Raw genomic sequence first — 24,029 nt, forward strand, 5'->3', positions numbered from 1 at the left:
TCGTCCGTAGGCTCGCCCATCAAAAGTTTTATAATTGACTGACTGACTATGCTGTATGTATGTTATCTTCCTGGCAAGGTTGATTTAATGCAGGTGTGGGCAAGGTTTTTGAGCCGGGGCCAAAAATTTTGCCCACGTAAACTGGCGGGCCATGTAAGTGTGACGTAACAAGTAATTTTATAAACAATATTTACAGTGTTGCAAAAGTGGAAAACAATAAGCCTTGTGCCAAAATTAAATTTAACCGCAATCTCGACAAAATCCTTTAGCTATTTTAGCTGAAACATTAAAATTTGATTTCAGTTTGGTCGTGGCAGCACCAGGCTGGCCGGATTTGGCCCGATTGTCTGATTCAATGTCAGGAACGATGAGGCGGGCTGTTTTCTATAATTGCTGATAGCTTATGCGCTGCAAATCGTTGTAATATCATACTCTCGTTGATTATTCTGCTGCAATTGCATTAGTTTGTTTATGCGCTATTTCAAAAATCTGTAGAGCCACCTTGTTAACTTTATGTCTACCTCCAATCCCCCACCTTTCATATTTTCTCAACGTCATCGAAGACCGAAACGCCATGGCTAGGCCGAACAAAATAATTCACACTTGTGTGTGCTTCGTTCAAGAAGCACGTTGGTGGCAGCAGTACAGATGAGAACGTATATATTCATGTATAAAAATAATAATACATTATTGCAAATTATCCAGAGTTTTGCGTCATCAGTCAGATATCAAGTGTAAATAAATAAACCATGTATATATATTTACTATATATATGAACTACAATTCACCAAAAAGTCACATTTCGAGCGGGTTCTGAAAAGAGAGTCGGGTGGTTTTGTAAATGCGCAGTGCAAACCTTAAAAGTGCGGGATATAAATGTGTTTTGGCTACTTGAAGAACAAACAGCCTTTGTCGTGCAATATGCACAAAATTCAACCTTCGTGATTCAAACCTTTTTGGTTCGCCGTGGACCAGTTTCATCAAAAGAGATGAATCATAATATTATCTGTCGAGTTTTTTATACGATTATTAACGCATTTCGCTCTGAACCAGGCCCTGTATAAGTATCCACTGATATTTCACGATACGTTGGGTGCTATTCATTCTGGAAGAACCGAAATCTATCCGGTCAGGAATTACCCACCCGATTCATTACTGGGTGAAGTTGTGGGTCTACAATGCAGTTTGAGTCTAACCCTTCAACCGCTAGGCCAGAGGTGGGCAACTTCTCTAGTCGGCGGGCCAAGTTTGGGAAAATGAAGTCCTCGGCGGGCCGGATTATTACAAAAAATACTTCGGTATCCAATCTTTGTTAAATGCTCGACACTCTCTGTCAACTTTACGTTTTTTGGGATATTCCATGATTAATAAAACTTAATATAAAATTTAATTTCTAAAATATATTTATATTTGAAATCTAAATATAACTGATAACAGTGGTGGGGAATCTTTACAACGCTCTCTGCTTTGACCTTATATTGTTTGTTTAACAAGTGTGCTAACGCAATTGTTTGTTCACTAAGGCAATTGGGTGCTCCTGAAGTATGCGCACCAAGATGTCGCATAACCTGAGGCCTAATCGGGTACATAACCTGAGTTTAGGTTGTGCGCCATCTTGGTGCGCATACTTCAGGACGTCCGGCAATTGTTTATTTCACCAGCTCGCACTGACAGTACGGTGAGAATAGAGCGATAGGCAACTTTCAAGAATGATGCGTCGGACCACATTACAGAGTGGGGTTGGAGACAGTCAGCGGTGTTGCCCACCCCTGCGCTAGGCCATCGGGCCCACTTCTTTGGGGTACGAGGTTTACCCAATTTAGCGACACAGTTGAGGTATGTCATGAAAGGCAAACAAAATTTGTACACGCCTTCCTCCACCATCAAGTCCATGCATACCCGACCTAGACTGGTAACTTGACGAGAGGACGTGATTCGCCATATGATTAGGCCGTCCTAACGGCTTTCATCTCCTCCGGAATAAATATGTGAATCTTAACCTTGTAGGTTATTATGAAATGTCGGACATCTCATATATAGATATATATGATGTCGTGTATAAGAAAGATACCATATCAATGTGACATGAGATGGTACGTAAATACAACCACAGCAGCAAGATCACGTGTCAATAAGTGTATGCCATCGGCAAACTTGTTGTCCTTTTCCTTCTTTCATTTCTTGCCAATGTTGTTCATCGGGTTCGCTACTACTGTTTCGTCCCATCGAAACCCAGCCGATCATTTCTTTTTTCTTAATAGTTCGTTTGTTATAGACGCTCACCATTAACGTTACTTCGCCTAGTTGGAATAATGCGACCTGAAAAGAATTTGTCGGTTTAAGTAGCTTGACAATGGAGTTTGCGGTTACGGTCATGGTTTTCTATAAACTATTCGGTTTCTATGCAAACAGGCTTTTGTTAATACGCCCTTGTTGAATCTAACGAAGGTTAAAATTTGGGACACGATATATTCGTCTGTCGTTTTGAAGAGAACAAAATCTATGAAGAAGCCTGGTAATGAAACTTGCCTTTAAATCAGGAATTTAAATCAGGGTTGTGCAAACTGTGCCCCACGGGCTAAATGCAACCCGCAAGGAAAAATTGTGCGGCACGCGAAGAAGTGCCAATTTGAAGGGTGTGCCCGCGAAACGAGTTTCCAGTTTAGGTAATCTGGTACGTGCAAGCAATTCCAATCCCAATAGCATTTTTTTTAGAAATTTATGCGTTTTACCTCACCATTTCTGCAAGGACCTCTAATATACCGTAAGATCAATAACAAATCGAAAAATTTTTGCTTGCAACTACTAGAAACGCTATCTTAAATAAAAGTGCGGCCCGCGGCTTCGCCCAGTTACTTGTATCTGGCCCTCTTGTAATAAAGGTTGCACACCCCTAATTTAAATCATTCTTGATCACATGGCCAATGGAACATGAATAAATTGGTAGATTTTATGATTTTTTTTAAAAAATAAATGAAATTTGGGGAACAATTTTTGACTCATTTCAGTATTTAACATAAAAGCATAAACGCATGCATAATTAATAACGATACCCCTTTTCTAATCTTTACTCCCGGGCTAACAATATTCTAACACTGGCGTTAGGAACGGAACATTAAATTATTCATATTTGTTCAAGCCTATGCATATATATACACATATATAATCAACGAGTCAGAATTACAGACGCAGAACTAATTTATGATGGAGCTTTATTTTTCGAAAATCGACACTAATCCTACTTAAGCGGATGCTACTTTACGTTCATACTTCAGTATCTGTGTATATATGTTTCGACCAGTCGCAAAGAAGATTATGCGCCGAAGGTCACAACCCGCTCCGATGAAAAGACTTAATATTGGCCTCGGATCTTACAAGGTCGAGAAACACTGCATTATAGGATAAAATACTAGATCAAAAATCTCTATTATAAGAGCACTGTACCTGGAAAAAGAAGGTTTCTTTGAAAACAGGATTCGGTTGTCCTCGTCTTATCGTTGTTTTACTTTGCGACATTTCTTGGCAAGCAGAATTTAATAAAGATAATTTCACGAAAGTATCTAAATGAAATCAATAATAAATCACTTAACTTTCAATTTCGTAATTAATATTACTTATTATTTTTAATAGCAAACTTAAAGAGCTAGAAATATCTTTCTTACCTGGGGGCTTCGTCATTGCTAAATTTCGGAAGTGAGATCCTTTTATAACTTCGACGCATAATCGACCAGTTGGTGGATTGTACGACAATCCTACGAGTAATTCTGGTGGACTTCCACCGTGAGATAAACTCATCATTGATGAAGACCGACTATCGATATTCGAAAGTGAAGTATCAGAATCGACACGCTGAAAATATTGAAAAAAAAATTATAACAATTGTGATTTTTAGGATGTCGAGTTGGAGAATATTCACAATCGACCCCAGACTCCGGGTTTAGAAAAATTCGACTCCGACTACGTCCATGAACTCCGGGAAAATCAAATTTTGATAACAAAAATTATGACGTATGTAAGGCTTCTTTATTATACTGTTAAAAGCGGTTATTAAAATTAATGTTTTTCGAGTTTCCGTGAGAAGTTATGACTTATTCCATCACCATTGAGATTTCGCAATTCCGACTCCGGATAATTCAGAATATCGACTCTGACTCGACAGCCCAATACATTAAGGATTGTGTCGTTGTCCAGACGAAAAAACGGGCTCAGCGACATATATAAAATTACCGTTTGGATTGAAGACATTTGTTCAAAGGACCTCATTACAATCCAGGCCACGCGCACTGACACGGGAATAAAGGAGACTCATCTCGAAGCAATATTATGAGCGACCACTAAAAACCCAAGTTTTATACTCAACCTATATAGATTCGTGGTGGCGCGTTTTAGCTAATAGCGATTTATGTGAAGCTCAAAGTAGTGAAAATGAATATGATCAAAAAACAGCTATAAGGTAGTAGATTTATAAATGAGGTTCTTGGATAAAATTTTGATGATTTAGATGTGAATTAAAATAGCAGCTCTTATCATGAATTCAGTGGTACTTGTACGTCAGTATTTGGGCAAAAATACGAATTTCAAATTATTTTAATGAAACATTTCACGATTGAAACTTTTTTGTCGTTTTCGCGCCCTTGTGCAAACGGTGTTCATTGGCACGAGGCATTGTTGCCACACTTTACTCCCCTGAATAAATTGCATACCAAACAATGAAAAATAATGTAGGATTTCTTTTTTAGTTTCTAGCAATACATTTACACTAGATTCGTTTCGTTAAAATTTCTTAAAAATTAAAAGTTTTTGACCATATAATAATATAGGAAAGATTTATTGTATATATGCAAATTCAAATTGCAAAAAACTCACATTTATATTTGTTCTTGGTTCAAGTTGAAGTTGGACTGTTAGTTGAGGATCTCGAATCAGATTTAATTCATCAAATCTAATGACCGCTTCTCCAATCAGACGATCTTTAAGCTGAAATAATTGAAATGTATCAAAATACATTTCCTCATAATATGAGTACAGTATGTCAAAATGCCTCAACAATTACTATTTGAGCGAAACATGTGCAGCCATGCTGCAATATTAATATACCACTACAATGTTGGATTTATTACATTAGGAGTATCGTGTCGACCTATATTTCAGACCGTTGTCTACAGTCTACACATTTGATTAAAATTGCAACTCTAGGCATCAGTGAATAAAATATGCTTATAAGATGTTTAGTTATGCTTTCAACTGATATTAATGCTATTATCTCTAGATCAAGTTTTAATAGATGAATAGTACTCTTGAATTTTGAAAAATGGAAAAATGGCGGCATTACTTAGCGCTATTGCTAACTTTCTTAGTTGAAATTATTGTCATCTTGAATAGGTTATAACGGCATCTCAGAATGGTTTTTTTGCGAGATAAAATTAGTATAAACAGGAATATTGTGTTGTTAAATCAACTTTGGGTATACTGAACAATTAACAGGTAAACTATTCCCATACGCACCCCAGAATGGTAACAGGACAAGATGCCGTGATTCGTGACATGAATATGCATTTTATCGATCCTCCTCATAGATGAATTTGACGAACAAAATTACTACTAAGTAATGAGAAAAAATTTTCCATACCTTCCCTATGCCATACATTCTCAATCGTAGTGCAAGTCCCCTTAAATCTTCAGGTGAAGCTCTTGTTAGTTTAAATGTCTCTGCAAATCTTGGTGAACTGATGTGTTGAACTTTCGTTTTATATTTCTTTTTCTTTGTTGGTAGTAACACCGTTCGAACCTTTCATTATAAATTAACAAGTTCATGTTATGAACTTAATCTATAAAATCCCGGCTTATAACAACACTATTGGAGTATAGATTTATTCAAGTAAATGAGAGGCGCTGATGAAGAATACATTGTTACTGAGTCTGACATCGTTCATACGAAACGTAACCGAAAAAATTGTGTTGGTGTGCAGCAAGACTCTTAAATTAAATAGACCAACTATATTTTTCTTTGATTGACGATATTTGCTAGATATTTGGGAGTAACGTGCCGGGACGTAGATATCAGATATCATACTATAACACGAATACATATATAGACCTGTTTTGAATTATATCCTTATGCGCTATCCAAACAGAAAATGAAAGCTTTCAGACAAAACTTCAATGAGTTGTTTGAATTATTGATGAAGGACGTATTTTTAAACCCATTAAAATTACGATATCTGCGAACCAACACGACTTAGTTCACTTTCTTTAATTTAAATCTAATGAGACCAAGGCTTTGAATTTATTCCCACACAATATCAATGGGGAGAAATGATAATACCGGTCCATCTGTCCCATATACCATCAGTATATTAAATTTAAATATAATGATAACTAAAGTATACGTTTTTAAGTCTTACCTGTACAAAACTCGACCCTCCTCTCGCTTTTGAAGGTAAATCATGAGCTTCGATAATAGTAACCTGCAATTTACTATCCGATACAGAATATTGGACTCCAACATCTAACGTTCCACATGCAGAAATTGGTTCAGCTGCATGTGCTTCCATTTCTTCGTCTTCGTCATCAAGTTCACCAATAGGACGAACCGCGTTCCTTGATGCCTCCCGCGCCATCGCCAGCTCATCTTCACCCCTTGATTCCTTGTGAAATTTATAGTTAATTTTAAGCTCTATATAATTCAAATTTATAAGATTCCCGTCGGAGATAACAGATGGATTTACAAATAGTTTCAACAAGACCAGAGGTTCAGTTAGGCCAGTCCAATTGTAGCAAATCAAGCGTTGTAACTGAATCGCGCCATCTACTATTTCTGTTCAAGCGTTGAAATGAATTTCATGGCTAGCTAGTCTACAATGGTCAAGCAAGTACCCACTCCTTTTGACATTTTTCGCTCAGGCATAAAGCGCTTGAAATTCGGATTGCGATGAAAAAAGTGTTGAAAGCATCCAGGAAAGTAAATGGTAATAAAGCATTGTAAGTGAGAAACACGGATTCCAAATTCAGTTATACTAGTATTGTTAAAGCCTTATCACCAGTTTGACCAGTGCAATGGTAATAGTAGCAAATAAGCTGACATCCTTTGTACAAAGGCCCCGCCAAAACCACACTCCCGCCAACACTCAAAATGAAAAAAAATTAGTAATTATCCAGTTAGTGTTTGGGCTAGGGATGCAAATTGCACTGGAAATTTAAATTTTCAAATCATTACCAACCTAAACTGGATAATTACTAATTTGTTTTTTAAATATATATTTTTTAAATATCACATTTTTGCATTAATGGCGCGAGCTTCGTATAAAAGATCCATTATGTTTTTTCCTTGTTCAGAGCGAACGGCACTCAAAACTCAATTATAATGTCAAGTGTTGTGTAAATATATCAGGTTTCTTACCCGAAGTGCGGAGGCTATGTGTTCTTCCCTGTACAAACTTTCTTCGTCTCCAAGACCCCATTTCGAACTAGTGTAGGAAGTTGCTAGTGACTTGTTACTTCTAGATGATAAACTTGGACTCGTTCGAGGACTTTTTCGTATCGCTTGCTATAAAATATTTATTTGTGTTATAATTATTTAGTACGTAATCAGGAATTTGAAAATTGGCGATTTCAAACAATTTTTGCTCATAATACAAATGGAGTGCATCGAAGGGCCTCGATAATTCCATTCCCATGCTTCGCAAATGATATTTCAAATTCTTCAAAACACAGATGTAAACGACATTAAGGCACGATTAACTCCGGAATAAGTAACAACAAGTCTATATATAAAAATAACATAATCTCTTTCCGCGAAATAGCAAGTATATTAGTGAGCTTTCATAAGATCGATAATTCCCAACCATTTACCAAGCGACCCAAATTTCGTAAAAAATAAATTGCGTAAAATCTCGCGAGTCGCGACCTGGGGATATGCTCAATATAAAACGGCGTCTTGTGTATCCATAGCCGCATAGTTCATAGTCTAACTCAAGACAAACCAGAATTTTGTTATTTGTTGGAAAGAGATTATGTTATTCTTAATCATCACTTCAAATAGTATATCGTTCAAGCATCATTGTGGTAACGGAAACACACGTATCCGGAATAGGAAGTAGATGAGCACAAAGGTCCTGTAGTTATTATGGCCTAACCCTAATCTGGTACACATACTACGTTTCGGTGTCCTACAACTTGGTTCACCTACTTGGGAGGTACCAAAAGTTTTACACTTTCATAAAGTTTATTCTGTAATGTCTTGTTTCGACCAAAGTCTGACTTCCACAGACAAGCAGTTTACATCAATGACCTTTGAACCACTAAATACAGCCGTTTCGATTTTTCTACAGTGTCCGTGCGATCAGTGCATACGGATTCAATAATACCAAGACAGAGAAAAAGGTGAAGCCGTTAGATACACCTACTTCAATCAACCACAAAGTCAATATTAAAGCGATATATTGCCTTCGAATTTTAACTGTCAATGAAATATTGACTAATATGCCGTCTGCATTGCCTCCTAATTTACATATATATTATTCTGAACAGCCAACAACAACATCGCATAAAATAACCAAACTTTACCTTTCTTGAAAATTCTCTCAAACTACCCATAGTTGCTCTTCCTTGATATTGCGATGTCGAAGCTTCGTTCTCGGGAAAATCAAATGTATCGGCTTCTGAGTAAATATTGGAAACAAAAAATCATGAATCAGCACTTTATTTACCTAATTCTTATGCGCAGTAGGGGAGGAATGAAGAGTTTCAAAATGGGCTAAAGGAGGGATGTATCGAAAAAGATTGGAAACCATTGGCTTACAGTAAATTAGAAAGCCTTATGAGTGCCAAACGAGTAATTTCACACAAGTTAAATACAAGGTAAATTGAGAGGCCTAATTCTAGGTGAAAATGTGGCAACAAGCTTTTTCTATAAAACTTGAGACTGGTACCGTTAACCTGGAAGAAATATTATTTAACAATTAGTTGGGTATTGGAAGTGATTTGTATGTATCAGACTTGTCGTCTGTTAGATTGAATGTAATTGAAGGTCAAGACCCACCGTGGATGACTCGAGATGTTGGTCCTGATATAGTTTTTCGTCGTTCTTCAGCTTCTCTTTCTGTAGTATATTCAGGAGAATATTCTTCTTTCCTTTCATAGTTTAGATCGTCTTCTCGCGGAGGTGTTGTGAGAACAATAACTGGAGATCCCAATCTTGGTGAAGCAGGTGAACGGTGCGTCTCATCTTCAACTTCTAAATCTCTCATTTTTTCAGAGCCAACGGTCGACTTTGAATCTACTAAAACGAGCACTCAGTATTAGGAACTCGGTTTTTTGATAGATGTAGTGATCGAAAATGATCTTGAAAAAAAAATCTATTTTTTCGCATTGAATGATTTAAGGCAGGGGTCAGCAAACTTTTGTCGCTCGCGGACCAAAATTAAGGGTTGCAAGTCATTGGCGAGCCTCACATACTTTTTAGAAAGTTGAAAACCGAACGTATAATACTTTTTATAATTAAAATCAAGCAGTGATACATCTCTCTAATAGAATATAGATTTATTTCCTCATTGCATTGTATCTCATAAAACTCCATTTGAATATTTTCGACGCCATTGAAACCTTTGCACTCAGCATCAAATTTTCTGCATTTGGTTGCCATTTGTCTAATTATAATTAAACTATAGGCTCAATAAACGAGTAATAGTGAATTTTATACTTGTTAGATTATATTATACTTTAGTCTACACGTGTCTAACAATAAATTTTGTTACGTAAAGAATATAACCGTCAAAGCAGCTGTTTTGTTACTATTATTCAGTGAAGCGCCGCGGGCCGGATTATGACCCCTAATTTAAAGAATAGTGAGGTTGTCTCAAAGTGTCGTGTCCCACACCTGTCCCTTTTTTAGCACTTTTGTACCATATTTGTCCTACAGTTGTACCAATTGTCCCGCTAGTACCACTGATCTGAGTTATGATGGATATAAGATATCGTATATTGTGGAGTAAATAGTTAAAGTAAACATATGAAGTGGGTGGGATTCATGCTATGTTCCAGGTTGGGATAGATATAAGACTTTGGGAGAAAGATGGAGTAATCTTATGTATCGAGATTGTTAGAAGATGTACAGGACATTTTCAATACACCGGAAAAGTGATCAGCGCCAGATATTAAGTTAATAGAACTCGTTATGTGCATACTCCGAATAACATGAGAAAAATGGTTGATATGAGAATATATGAAGCTCTGAAAATAACAGTTAATGGTAAGACAACATAAACGACATATAACATCACGCAAAACTACATTCATATGATTCTCATTCGTAATTATAATTTAGTACAGTATTGAAACATATCTATTATTGAATTTTCTTGAATGTTTAATGTGCTAAAGTAGTGATTATCGTCCCCATATTTTACAGTTCATTTCATACTATCAACCAAGATGGCTCAAAAAGAGTTAAGATTCGCCAAATCAGAAAGTGTTAGTAAATACCAAATAAAATGAAAAACACATCAAATATATCAATCAAAACTCAATTAAAGAGATCAGGTGAGTAGTCAGTCAGTCATAAGCAGTAATTTCTGAATTAATGTACTAAATATTTCGTGTGTATCCATCGTGATCTTACCCGATCTTATAGAATTGAGTGTATCTCTGCTTCCACGATTTGACTGTGATTTCCTGATAGACTTTCTTATTGTTTTCATGGTTTCTTCGGCGCTGTCAACGGACGAATCACTGTCGGAGTCATCGAAAGATCGAGCTGAAAATGAAATTTATTCATTATCATCACTTTTAGTATTTTGTCAAGTAATTCGATCTGGATGAATCGTACGAACATGACATTTGAACCTTTTTTACAATTTTTTGAAATCTTTATACCTATTTGCATAGCAAATCCGAATGCGTTATCTTTGACGAATAGTAGCGATTATAAGTCAGTGTTTGGTGATCTTATTAGCAGGATAACCAAAAAAGAATGAACAAAATCAACTAGTATACTTGCATTATACATAATCTACATATTATTATTTTCCATTGATCTTCGAGCAACAAAGATTGGTACTCCCGTAGTGTGTGTACCGAGTTAGGGTTAGGCCATCATTTTATTCCGATTTTCCTTATTTTAGGTCTATTAGGAGTACGGGGACTGTCTGTGTTAGCCAAGTGAATACACCCCCTGCCCATGGTTTTCAGTCCCTTTACAACTTGATGAACAAAATTAGTTACCTCGATATTCGTACACACACTTCTGGAGCGCCAAAAGATTTATTACAAGGTAAAGGTACCACCTTCTACGTGGGTTAAAAATTCGACCAATCCAGCGTTCACATTCTTGTAGTTACTTGACGCGGATTGAAATTATTTTGGAGGGTGCAGCGAAAGCAAGCTAGTGTTAGCACTCTTTCCAAGGTATGGCATTATTATTCGCATAACGTTAATTTAATGGAAATCGTCAACTTTGCATCTTTTACGTAGATAATACAAAAATAATTGATATTACTATATTTTCACAAATTATATCCATCTAATGAAATAGTCGAAGTTTGTTATATTATTGAACTCTCGCTTTCAAGATATATAATTGACGACATTGACGTATCTGTAACCACGCAATATTTGCGAAAGCCCAAGTTAACTCTGACGCAAATGCAAACTAGCACCTTAAAACGAAAACCTCTAGAAAGGTTAATGTATTATGTATGGCGTTGACCTTGTATAATAGTTTTTGACATTTCAAGCGCATTATTTTAAAGGGGTCGTGGCCAAATGAAAAACATTTGAGTTTGAGGAAGAGTCTACAAATGAACATAAAAATAATTACTTTAAATGTGAGTTCACTTATTCCTATATTTCAAGTTCACGATCTATCTTGTCCACAGACAAGTTCAAGATATCATCAGGGCAACGTATCATGAAAAATTTATTTTCAACTGACGCATTATTCCAGACGTCTATTATTTGGTAATTCAGGAATACTTACAATAATTTGAATAATTTTGCGGTAAGAAATAAATATTGACACTATCGAAACAAAAAAATGTGCGACTATTAACGAGCATTTTGTCCGGCCTGTACCTGTAAACTCTGTATATTTAGTCAGTACAGATAATAGAGTCAATGGTACATGGTGTGCTTCTAAATAAGCGAATCTCCACATTTTCATTCAAGGTGCCAGCATTTGCGGGAGGTCCGTTTGCGTGACCAATCATAAATGAGTTGGTAATAGAATATAACACGGGATCCTATTTAGTCAAAAGCACTAATGATGCTAAAACAGAATGACTGCCCTAATGTCAGCGAAACGTCAAATTAAAATAATGTACCGAATGTCATATAAAAGTGTGCCCGTTAATTATATATATATATATTACACAAAAACAACAAAATTTTGGGTTCCGCGGCCTGTACGACTTGAAGAAAATTTGGAAGTACTCAAAATTTTAAGGTCCACTCCTCGAATAATAAAACAACATATATGCGATCACAAAATAGTACCTAATCAATTATTCTGTGATCGGGGCTGAGGAAAGATAATATAAAGATCATTGATCTTATTGTGTGATGAACAGAGTGCCGTATACAATACAATGCATGAATACCGTGTCGCCTGAATCTCCGATCAGACTTTCGTGACGATCTCGAATTGTGTTTCCTCCTTGGCTTTCGTTCATGTTTGCGGTTAGAATTATACGATGGAGTCTCCGATGCATCGGACAGACCTTGTGGTTCAGACCGAACAACCGATCCATTTTTATTTTCCGTAGAATTTTCGTTTGACATTGTTGAATAATCGTTTTGTTTTGATCGACTCATTTTTGCACGATCTAATTTCGCCTTGGCAACAACGTCCATCGGGTAACCTTTGACCCCAAACATGGACAACAGTCCACGACAACAACACAGAGACGACATAGCTTATATTTGTGGGTCGTTAATTTCTATCTCTGTCTGTATTTTTATTAATAAGAAACAAGAACTACGAAAAAAGTCAGATGTCAGAAAATCAGATCAATCTCATGTGTCATCTCCATTTTATAATCGTATTCTAACCATTCATTTAAATTACATTCTAATTTAACCGTGATCATATCATAACATAATTTTATCTCTAAATGTCGTGTTTGCCCCAATTTATAATTGTGTAACACTCCGATACTCGTAATAAAATGTTTCTTATTAATTAGTCTGATCATTTCTATCGAAAAGCCTTTCATGGCAAAAAATACCAATTGTTTGCTCATTTAATTCAGAAATGCTTTTTGGAATTCAGCTCTATCTCAAATTTCGCTAATATCTTAATTGTGAAAATTATTTTGACGTCTATATAACGAACCATTTTGTTATATCAAAGAGGCAACAGATAAAATCAACCCGGCGGCACATTCTGAAAACCGCATTCGACATACTCAAAACATTATCGTTGAAAAATCATTTGAAAATCGATAGAATGCAAAATTTGCAGTGTAAATTGGCATGACTGACGTAGGAATAATACACATAAAAAATGTTTGATGCAATCAATTTGGTGGGATCGCCAGTTGGTCAATGAAGCTTAAAACTGCTGTGGCGAAATCAGATTAGCTTTGCCCACGGGTCATATTTAAGAGCTTGTTTTATCACATAAATCTGATCCATTAGACAAAATATTAATATGTGTTTTCAAGGCTATATCTTCCCATGGGCTGATTGAAATCAAAAAGTCACCCTAGTTCTTATTTCAATTAAAAAAGAAAAGCTGTGAATTATGTTGAGAATGCCTAAAAGTCTATTTAATGTTTTCAAAACGTAGTATTCCAGAATTCCGTAATACTAAACCATTATTATAAGGGTGGTATCCCAGGTGGTATCCAAATGCCGAAACTGCCTTCACTGACAGCTATAGACTATGATAGACTGCATCACTAAATCAAATCTACCTTGCAGTGGTCTGTCTCTTACAATGAAACTATGTACAGTTAGGCATCTTCCTGGTTTACTGCTACGATATTAAATTGTATGTAGGCATTGTACACATTATAAATGAATGGCCAATACCATCGTAACTATAACACGCCTCAGTGCATATACCGTAAGTATTTCACGGGCGATGGAGAACAAAAATATCCAAGCTATAAATCTGAGCTATTTATGGTATAATGGAATAAATAAAGTTAAAGTAGCGCATAGAGGGCTTCATGGGTATTTCACTACAGATTGGAAAATGTAATATGGGAATTAAAATCTTGAACGCAAATTTGAGAAGATAAAGATCCATATTCAAATACTATAAATTCTTATTCATTTCCTTTCAATTGTTAATATTCCAAGATGATCAGTTAAGCAGAAAATAATCCAAATTTTGCGCGGGAAAAAATCATAAATAAAATGAAGAAAATTCGGGTACAGTTGTGTGACTGTTAGGAATTACTTTTTGTTAAAGCACAAATTAAAAGGTACAATGATATCCGGGGTAACATTAAGCCGTTGAGCTTTTACTGTAAAGATTGAATCTGCTCCAGATTTTGCATGTGCATTCATCATATCTCGGGCCAGAAGCCTATTGATTTTGGGCGAATTATGTCGTATAATTAGCGAGTTATTAATTAATTAGTGATGGGCACAAGGTGTCACTATGGAGTAAGAGCGCTGTTTTGGGGGATCCCCTAACTTTCGATCGATAAGTATTCGGTCTCTGACCGATATTCTCGTTTGGATATTGGAGAATAAAAAGTAGCAAATACAGACAGTGATCAGGATCATTTTGAAAACTCAATATAAATTGCAAAAGCGAGTTTTTTTTCTGAACATATACCGTAAAATTGATTTTTATCAAATCGAAGTGGAGTTGAATAGTGAGCCGGTGCAAATATACGTATACAAGACAGCAAAATTATGGTATTGCAATTGTCTTCACCGATTAAAATTGCGATTCGGCCAAATTTCGAAACAACCGACTCATTCTTATATTCATGAAAGTATAGATTTACCGCAGCGAGTTCAATGACTTGCATTGCAAGTGCCAGATCCATATATATTTTGTCTACTTGGTTAAAAATAACTATACTCCAACGATCATTACTCAGAATGGAAAAACACTTCGGGATGGAAGCCTATCCAGCGCAATTGTATAGGCATGGAATATAAAATCGTCACGCTAAAAACCGAATTGCGCAAGTCATTTTTAGCAGTTTTGAGAAAAACGTAAAAAACTTTCTAATGATATTGTTATGACATTGAGAGTCAATAATTTGCCATGGTTCAATTTTTTGATCGTAGCCGGATTTAAGTTAATTTGTATGACGCAGTTAAGTGACGTCATAATGGCGCACTGTGACTTATGCAGAAATGTGTCTATGACTTGGGGACATACGCAATTTTGCAACTGTACTATATGCACTAGTCCTGAAAACTAAACATTCCAAAAACGAATGTAATTCTCAGTATCTACAATGTCTAATCCCAAAAATAGCTAATCAGTTTCAATTACATTATTTTTTATGTTTAAAAATATATATTTCATCAATATAACACGTTCTGCACACCCACCGAAATAGTACTAGGATTAAATATAAAGAATAAAACAGCAATGCACCCAATATAAAAGCCAACCAAGGTAAATTGGACTCGGACAGTCAATATCACAAGTGCACGTCTTCCTATACTGTAGTATAAATTCAAATTAATACGCGCAAAGCTAAAATCCAAGATGCAAAAACTCGAAAATACTTCGCCGAGGTTATCTTGCCTTTGTGACGTCACAATAGTCCCGCGGTACCACTGATAATTCATTATGACGAAACAATTGCACAAGTCATACTAAATCTCCATTTTTATGGGTTTCGGAATTCTTAAAATAAAATCTGAGTTAACAGACAGGTGCGCAGTATTACATAAATACCTATTTTATGAAAAACTCAAAATCGCCAAAAATAACTTACGCAATTCGGTTATTAGTGTGACGATATGCTGTGTCACAACACGACGCCCAAATTGCCTTTGTTGCGAATAAAGGGTCATATACTTTCATGTTCAAAAACTCATGTTAAAAATTGTTACATTGATGAACTGTACTCATACTTGATATGAGTTCATTGTATTTTAATGGCCGCATCTCGTGATATTTTCCATGCGTCCTCACACGCAGTAGTCTCTTTGGATTTGTTGTGAAATAGCAGTGGGGTTGGCGGTTACACTTTGGCTTTACTGGAATAGGCTAAGACTTTATATCAAATACCCCTGCTTTATATTGATAGGAGTATTTAACTTACATAATCCTTCTCCAGCCCTCTGATACCCAGGTTGTAAAAATCGATCACATCCTTCGCATTCTCTGAAACAAGCTCTCTTTGTAATGTAGAGGAAAAAGATGACCAGTATAATGGTGCTGCATATTACTCCAACGAGAAACCAGATTGCAGTGTAGGAAACTAAGAATAAGTATTAAAGTTAGTGAAAAAAAATAGCCAAAAAACAAATTAAAGCTAATAATTTGGAAGATAAAATATTGACAAAATACAGGAGGATTAGGATAAATATGTATATACGGGACAATACAGCCAAGTAGCGTTGAAACTGCCAGAAGCTTCTGGTGCACCATCGCCTTCATCATTTAATTTTCAAAGAAATTTGCTCAAAGCGCGGTCACGCGCGCTTACTAAGAAATCCAAGATTTTTGAACACGAAATGGACTAATAGATCGTTTTGGTATTACACACGTAATGGTGATATGGATCGTTTTGTTATCATGTCGTTGTTGAGATTGTTGTTTTTCTTCCTATCGCTATGAAAAAATCGCTTTTTCATTACTGTACCAATGACTAAAATTTTCAGTTGTTAAAGACTGTATTTACTTTTATTTATTTCAAATATTTCTGTGAGCTCTATGGGATTCGTTTTTGTGTGCTATGACGTCACCAAAATATGCACTTCTTGTGGCGGTTCCGCAAACGCGGTGGATTTCGCGCTCAGCGAACGCCGGCGGATCTCGTGCTTAGCGAAAGTGGGGAAGTTTTTTATGTGGAAGCTTTCTTATTATGTTGTTGTTTTTATTGGTATTTTTTTTCTTGTTCTTAAACCGCGGTTGGCCCATGGCCAAACGTTTTTTCTCGATATCATTCTAAGTCAGCATAATCTATTCCGAACTCCAACCACTAAATGCTTTGACTAAAACTCGAGATTTATGATCGCATCTTAGTCGAACTGCTTGGCATTTAACCAAAACAATACTCAATATCGTCCAAATGGTCTGCAATAATGAGAAATACTGTATGTATAGTGAAAGAATAGGCTTCCTATTCGAATTTTCGACATGTCAGAGATGGGGACCGTACATAACGGTTCCATTACATTTGAACCCATGACAATTGCACCTGTATGCTATTGCACCTATGGAATTTTTTTTGTTTCACGGATAGTTAAACCCATACTAACCCTAACCCATGGGTTTTAGCACCCGCATATAGATTGAACCCGTGGATATACGCATGGGTTCAAATGTACGTGGGTTCAACTGTACGGTCACCTACATAACGAACCCACGTACATTTGAACCCATGTGTATATCCGCGGGCTCAATCTATATGCCGGTGCTAAAACCCATGGGTTAGGGTTAGTATAGGTTCAAATATCCGTAAAACAAAGAAATTTCCATAGGTGCAATAGTATGCAGGTGCAATTGTCGTGGGTTCAAATGTAATGGTACCGTCAGAGACTAAACCAGAATCGAATCTAGTAAACGGCCAGACACGCTTATCACTATAGTTATGTCCAGAAATTCCTCTGAGGTTATCAGAATGCAATAAAATATATATAAATGTGACATTACTGTAGTCGGGCAAGGCAAGTACATCTCCCATTCTGCACGCAATGGTTTACATCCAACTCTTTCAAGCGATACCGGTAGCCAACATAGACTGACATAAGATAAACTGAAATATTGAACAACACAAATAAGGAATTAAACCGTTTTCCTCTCCCCATGTAGCTGTATACTAATAAAAGTATTGAGTTTGATTTGGAAACTGGGATTTTTTTTTATCAAAAACTTTATAATTGGTCCATAATAACAACTGGAAAAGAATTACTGGTGTTTTATGTTGATTTCCGCGACTTGCCGACACAATTTCGGATCTATTACACAGAAGCAGATGTGCTACTAAAAACACCAAACTGATACTATTTGAGGAACAGAAAATCGCGGTATCAATTTGTACTTTCAGAAAATACAATAAATATACAATTTCTAATCAACTTCCAATTTAACGGTTCTCATCAACTTGCAATTTAATTGAAAACATAACTTTGAATCTTCTAAACTAGCTCCTGAGAATTTACACCTTAAAGACGCAGCTAATTGAAACCTCAATTTAGGTAACGCTACTGCTAACCCAAAACAAAGGCCAAAGTGCGAATCAACGCAAATGTAGTATCCTGTTCTTTACATTTAATGACTTCAAATGTAATAGAATAGAAGAATTCTCTTCCGGCATGAGCAGCCTCGACAGTCCGCGTGCTGTGAAGCGATTGATTAGGATGCACCATATATATTTTAGAACCCTTTATATGTAACTTTGATTCAGAATATAGTATGGCCTTGATGAATAGTGAAATATCAAAGTGGCCTAATAGGTCTTGGGTTATTCCAGGTAAGGACTAATAGTAAGTCTAGGCCAAAACCGTCGCCTTCTAAACTGTAAAGGTTCTTTTATGCCGGACTAGTTCGGACTATTTTCAATTTCTAATATTATCTCATTTACGTAATTCTAGCTTTCCTTCACAAGCATATTATCTTACTAATGCGATCATCTGGATACACCTGACAGGTAAATTTTCCTGTCTGTTTGGAGAGCAGTGCGGAAAGTTTACGGATCGATTTCGTCAATCATAAGTTAATATTAATTAGTGGCTTCCGTTCGAAAACATCCTGCGAATAACTTTCCTAATACAAATTAAGAAGTTTACCGGTATTCTAGAATTGCATCCGGCAGTCTGATTTTCACGCGTAAGTGTAGACGCCGACACACAGACACCAATTTGCTTGTCAGTTTGTGTAAATGCCTTATGTCAATCATGCCTTGTTTATGTGAAAGTTACGCAGTTTATTGATATCAGTCTAGCTAGACTACAACTTGCTGTCAAAAATTCATTGTATTGTCTGATCATGATTATTTCACTTTGATTACAAATTATTTAGAAGTTTCAAATGATGTGGATTTAATAAAAGATTAATTTGAACCGGCAGGTAGAATTTTTTGTGATAAACAGTATATCTGATTTCATAAAACAGATAATAATACGCAGCGGGTTGACAAACAGAGTTCAGAGGAAACGGAAAACTGATGTCACATTACATCTCGCGATAACACTCAACCAAGACAAAATCCCGGCATAAATCCTGTTTAACATTTGCGCGTTCTATCGAAATGCGTGACGATTTGTTTTTTAAAACCATGACTCAGAGTAACATACCGCATATTATTGTATTGTGCGTTTCAACCTTTTTTGAACTGTGGGAAATTTTTAATGTCTTATAGCACCAAATACTACTTTTAGAAATGAGAATTGGAAGAAAATAGCGAAAGGATACCAAGGAACAACATCTATTCTGTTAGGGATTGAAGAAAGACAAACACGCAGTTTCCCTTCAATGGTTCTCAGCTTCCACGTTGTTCAGCTTTTAGTTTTTTATTCGAATAATTATGCGGTATTCTTTATCATTGAGCTGCCTGCTATACTGACAAATCTGAATGGCTAACTGAGTTTCGTTAATCTATCATAAAGCCTCAAAACGAAATTCTGGGAATCCCGAATTCACACTGTTGATTTTTAAAGTCTTGCAAAAACGAGCTCATTGATTTCAAATTTGACGCGGAACATCTCAAGGTCTTTTGTCACGGAATATTGGTTGAAAATCTCTTTTCAAACTAATCCAATAGAAGTAAACATTTAAAAGTTATGTTTATAATTGCCACTGACTTCGTACAATTTGTTTCATAAGAATGTTAAAGTGAAAATTCCGGCCACAAAATCACCACAACATCGCTATATAACTTTACTATTATGCAGATAAATGTTAGATACATTTTCTACACAAATGAAATGTTTTTTAACGATGTTCCACTAAAATAAATAAAAAACTCACCGACATCTCCTTCTTCAGGCGCCATATCATACAGCTAAATATAGTCATACAGTTAAAACTATACTTCTGTTGAAATGCGAAATAAATAGAATAATACGGGAAACGATCATTGTTGCTAGCACTCAAAAATAGAACTGCACAAATGTAAGAAATTATTGCGAGTTAGTTGCTGTCAACGGTCCACAAGTTATGAATGAACCATGCTAGTTGGAAGTACTCAGTAAAAGTTTTGGGTCCCCAGGTAATATTCACAAATTTTGGGGAGTAATGACCGTTCTAGAACCAAACCATTCATTCGTATTAGATTGGACTGGGTCGCTCAGATCTAACTGATCGTCGTTTATGGCGTGAATTATTTTACAGGGATTACTCCAGTTTCATGGCTTTAGAAAATGAGAAATTTAATTTATAGTCATACGTTCTCATGTCGAAGTTTCCTGAAATATGTACAGTCCCAAAACGTTATTATGACGTCAAATCATCATATTTGGATACAAGTGAATACGCATAAACCAGCCTAGTATTAACAGTAGTGAATCTAATACGCTAATAATGACTGATCACAACAATTAGGTAAATACAGTAAACCATTCGTTCCATAAGGCCGGAAACTTGTAATTAGCATTCAATATTTCAAGCGTTAGACTAATACGCGAACCTCCTTGGAGCAATCCTTGATCTGATGTCAATAGCAAGAAATAGGCGACTATTAAATAAGTGCTTCGAACTCTCAAACGCAGTCTCCGTTGCAAAATATAACATATAGCCATATGTTTTGATTAAGCAAAAGACAGTCTATTTATTCAAGTGAATGGATGTATTTTCATTACGTAGTCAATGTGACTATAATCACGGACAGCTTACTCGATGCGCTTAAAATAAAGCCAGACTCTAAAAATATTTGATACCGACGCATTGGACAATGTATCGGGGAATATTTATATGGGCTGCAGTAGTATAAGACCACGATGCCATGTCTATCACGGGGAGTTCAGTCGGTAACTAGTTCGGATAACAGACAGTGTCGCGTATGGCGTGCCGTAGACCGTGGCCAGGGGTAGCATGCGCATGCGGCTCTTGCTCCGGTTTCACGAGGCTATTTTTGCCCAGGTTATTTTAAGGAAAGAATAACTTTAAATTACGATTCATCATGTTTCGTTTATTTTTATTATGATTAGTCGTGCATTCTTCTTTTACGTCGAAGATACATGAACGCCGACTCAGATGAGGCTGCAACTGAGTTGAAAATGATCGATCTTTATGAGGAAGACTAACTTTAAGACTTTCTGAGGATTTATACCCTAAAACACGTGAAATCAAAGATCAAATCATTGATCTGTTCTGACTGAAACCCATGTGAAAGAACTGCTTTGATTAAAGAGGATTGTTCAATCTAAGGAATGCCAGAAGTCCCATTATAAGTAGCATGTATACCAATAAATGGCTTGTATATTTTTGTCATAATCATGTTGGTTAGCGACATTTACAATACACTATCATTAAAACAGAGCTGAATAAAGGTATATCTGATGTTCATGTGTGTTATTGTTTATAATGTGGGTCTTCGTGGGAATAAAGTACGAAATTCGGCTCTTGGTCTCTGACCGGTTGGCCACCCCTGACGCAGGCAAATGTGCCAGCGAGCTAGCTTGCGAACAGTCATGTTGAATGTCCCACCACGGAATCGAATCTGTTACTCCGTAGACCGTTATCGAAAACAATTGTGAGTGGTCTGATACCAAGCAGATGAACTCTACTGCATTTTTGCGGAACCTTACAAATCCAACTTTTCGTACAATATCTTGGTTTTACTTGGCATTAGATGTATAAACCCATATATATTCGGAAAATAAAAACAGATGTTGAAATTATTCCATAACGACATAAACATGTCGACTGGATATAAAGCAATGGATAAAACAGGTTTCATGTATAGTGATTGCATCAACCGAGCCACAAATAGCGGATCGCGGATACATGGCGACATTTGAGATCGACGAAGGACGACTAAAGTGAGAGACTTTTCGGCAATGTGAGCATGACGCGTGTCACGTATATCTCATTATAGTTTCCGCTGTGTGCTTCCGTTATTGTACCCTCATCAAATTTAGTTTCGACATAAGTCATGAAACATTTCAATACAGAGTTAAGCATTGTTAAATATTGTCTCAGTTTATCACAGGCAATCCCATTCATCTCCAACAATTCGGATTACAAAACGTTGTCAATCGCAGATTCCCTAACTTTTGGGTTAAGTTTTCATCATTTCAGTTGTAGTTTGCACATCATAAAAATAGTTTCGTATAACATAATCATTACTCACTTCCACTGTTAAGTCCACCGGTTGTCATGTCTCACTATAAACTTGTCAGAAAGAGATGTAAACAAGTTTTGAAGACGTCCAGAAGTTCACTCACGTCGTTGCAAAAGTCTCTTATTGCAGGCGCCCGTTTTGACTAAATTATCTTAACAACTGTCTCGCTCTGCGACAGAAAACAAGCCGTGAATAGGACCCTGATAAATATTTAATGCAGTGCAACGTGCAACACGTCGTCTCAATGCGTATCTGACCTCTTCCAAAATTCTTCACATTGATCGACTGTTTTATAATTATACACCAGAGTATGATTTGCCCATGCTATCCTATTATCTCTGGAGTTTCAAATGTGCATGGCGATAAAGAAATAATATGATAGAGGACAGAAGATCATTACTGTGATCCAAGTAAATATCATTCGATTTGCGAATGCTTTGTGATTGCTTCAGGATCGAATTGAAGAGCATGTTTACTTTCTCTAGTCGTCAGCATTTGCGCGCAGGTTGTCTCTACTTCTTTTCAAGCAAACCACTAATCTTTTACTCAGTGCAGTCAGTACTCATATATTTGATTACGCGTATAGTTATTGTTGTGTGTATGCATTTGTGTGGTCGGTTGTAACATAAAATTGTACAATGCCTTTTTCAACAAATTTTAGGTATATAATATAGGGCAAATAATAATGCGTCTAGCTAGCTCATAATTAGTTTGTTCTTTGAAACAAATACATCGTTTATTTATAGAGACTACACACCCGTCCTACATTATTATAGCAACTACGGACCATACTGAACTAAAGTGCTACTTTGAAGACGATTTTGCACTATTATTTATCTTCACCCACAAAAGCTTCTTCCTGATATGTTCAACTTTCTAGGACAATATTGCGCAACACCCCTCCTCAAATCAATTAAACGCTGAGTAACATTCTCGCCAAATACATTTCCAATCACAAACCAAGTGGATTTATCACACTCGCAAAGTGAATAATACTATACGTGGTATTCTGTACATATGGCATAATGTGCATTATCAGACAACAATAGGCTTCCTTAATTTACCGACAGTCGCTTTATATAAGGCGGAAGAAGTCCGTTACACCTAACGATGATGAGTTAGGATGACGGTGATCATGTCGTCATACGATATGGCGTTCACTATAACTTTGGACAACGACACGAGGTAATGTTGGCATAACGAAATCGAAAATCAAAAGAACCAAGAAAATAGAGTTAAAAAACCTCCATTAAAACTCCACATATTGTTCCTGCTCGACGATATTCATAGAAAACCCATCACGAATGTTGTAGTTCTGAAACCATTCAATAAATCTGTTCTGTTTTATTGATAAAGGTGGGTTGGCACATTTTAGATTAGGATATAAGGGACTTATACACGATCCGAGTGGTATATATGTACACAGTAGTTGTTCAGTGTGGTGAGATTTATGAAGAATACTTTATGAGATTTAGCCTCCTGTATAGTCCAAACCGTCTGTCAATTTCGGCGAAAGAATACTCCCTGGATACTGTCACAAAACTTGGAAACGGCAATACTGCGTCCTAAATCATGTTCTTCGCGGGTATGATTAGCCACAAA

The 24,029-nt window shown here is 36.3% G+C and overlaps 1 protein-coding gene across 6 annotated transcripts; it reads right to left on the bottom strand.

Annotated features, from left to right (window-relative positions):
- Positions 1-479: 479 nt before the first annotated feature.
- LOC120325644 (uncharacterized) lies at positions 480-22,611 on the bottom strand. 6 transcript variants are annotated; one of them, XM_039391727.2, is made up of 12 exons: positions 22,437-22,611; positions 16,242-16,400; positions 10,619-10,753; positions 9,041-9,280; positions 8,566-8,660; positions 7,400-7,546; positions 6,405-6,647; positions 5,630-5,788; positions 4,867-4,977; positions 3,663-3,849; positions 3,445-3,560; positions 485-2,319 (listed from the first exon to the last, which is right to left on the bottom strand). In XM_039391727.2, exons 1-12 carry the CDS (start codon positions 22,462-22,464, stop codon positions 2,122-2,124), a joined length of 1,818 nt encoding a protein of 605 aa, XP_039247661.2. In that variant the 5' UTR covers positions 22,465-22,611; the 3' UTR covers positions 485-2,121. The 6 variants fall into 6 exon arrangements, with proteins under 6 accessions (XP_039247658.2, XP_039247656.2, XP_039247657.2 ...); XM_039391728.2 differs by lacking the exon at positions 22,437-22,611 and adding an exon at positions 20,114-21,331; XM_039391725.2 differs by lacking the exon at positions 22,437-22,611 and adding an exon at positions 17,798-17,977.
- Positions 22,612-24,029: the final 1,418 nt, after the last annotated feature.

Source organism: Styela clava, chromosome 4 (genome assembly GCF_964204865.1).
Source record: "Styela clava chromosome 4, kaStyClav1.hap1.2, whole genome shotgun sequence".
Classification (NCBI taxonomy): Eukaryota; Metazoa; Chordata; class Ascidiacea; order Stolidobranchia; family Styelidae; genus Styela; species Styela clava.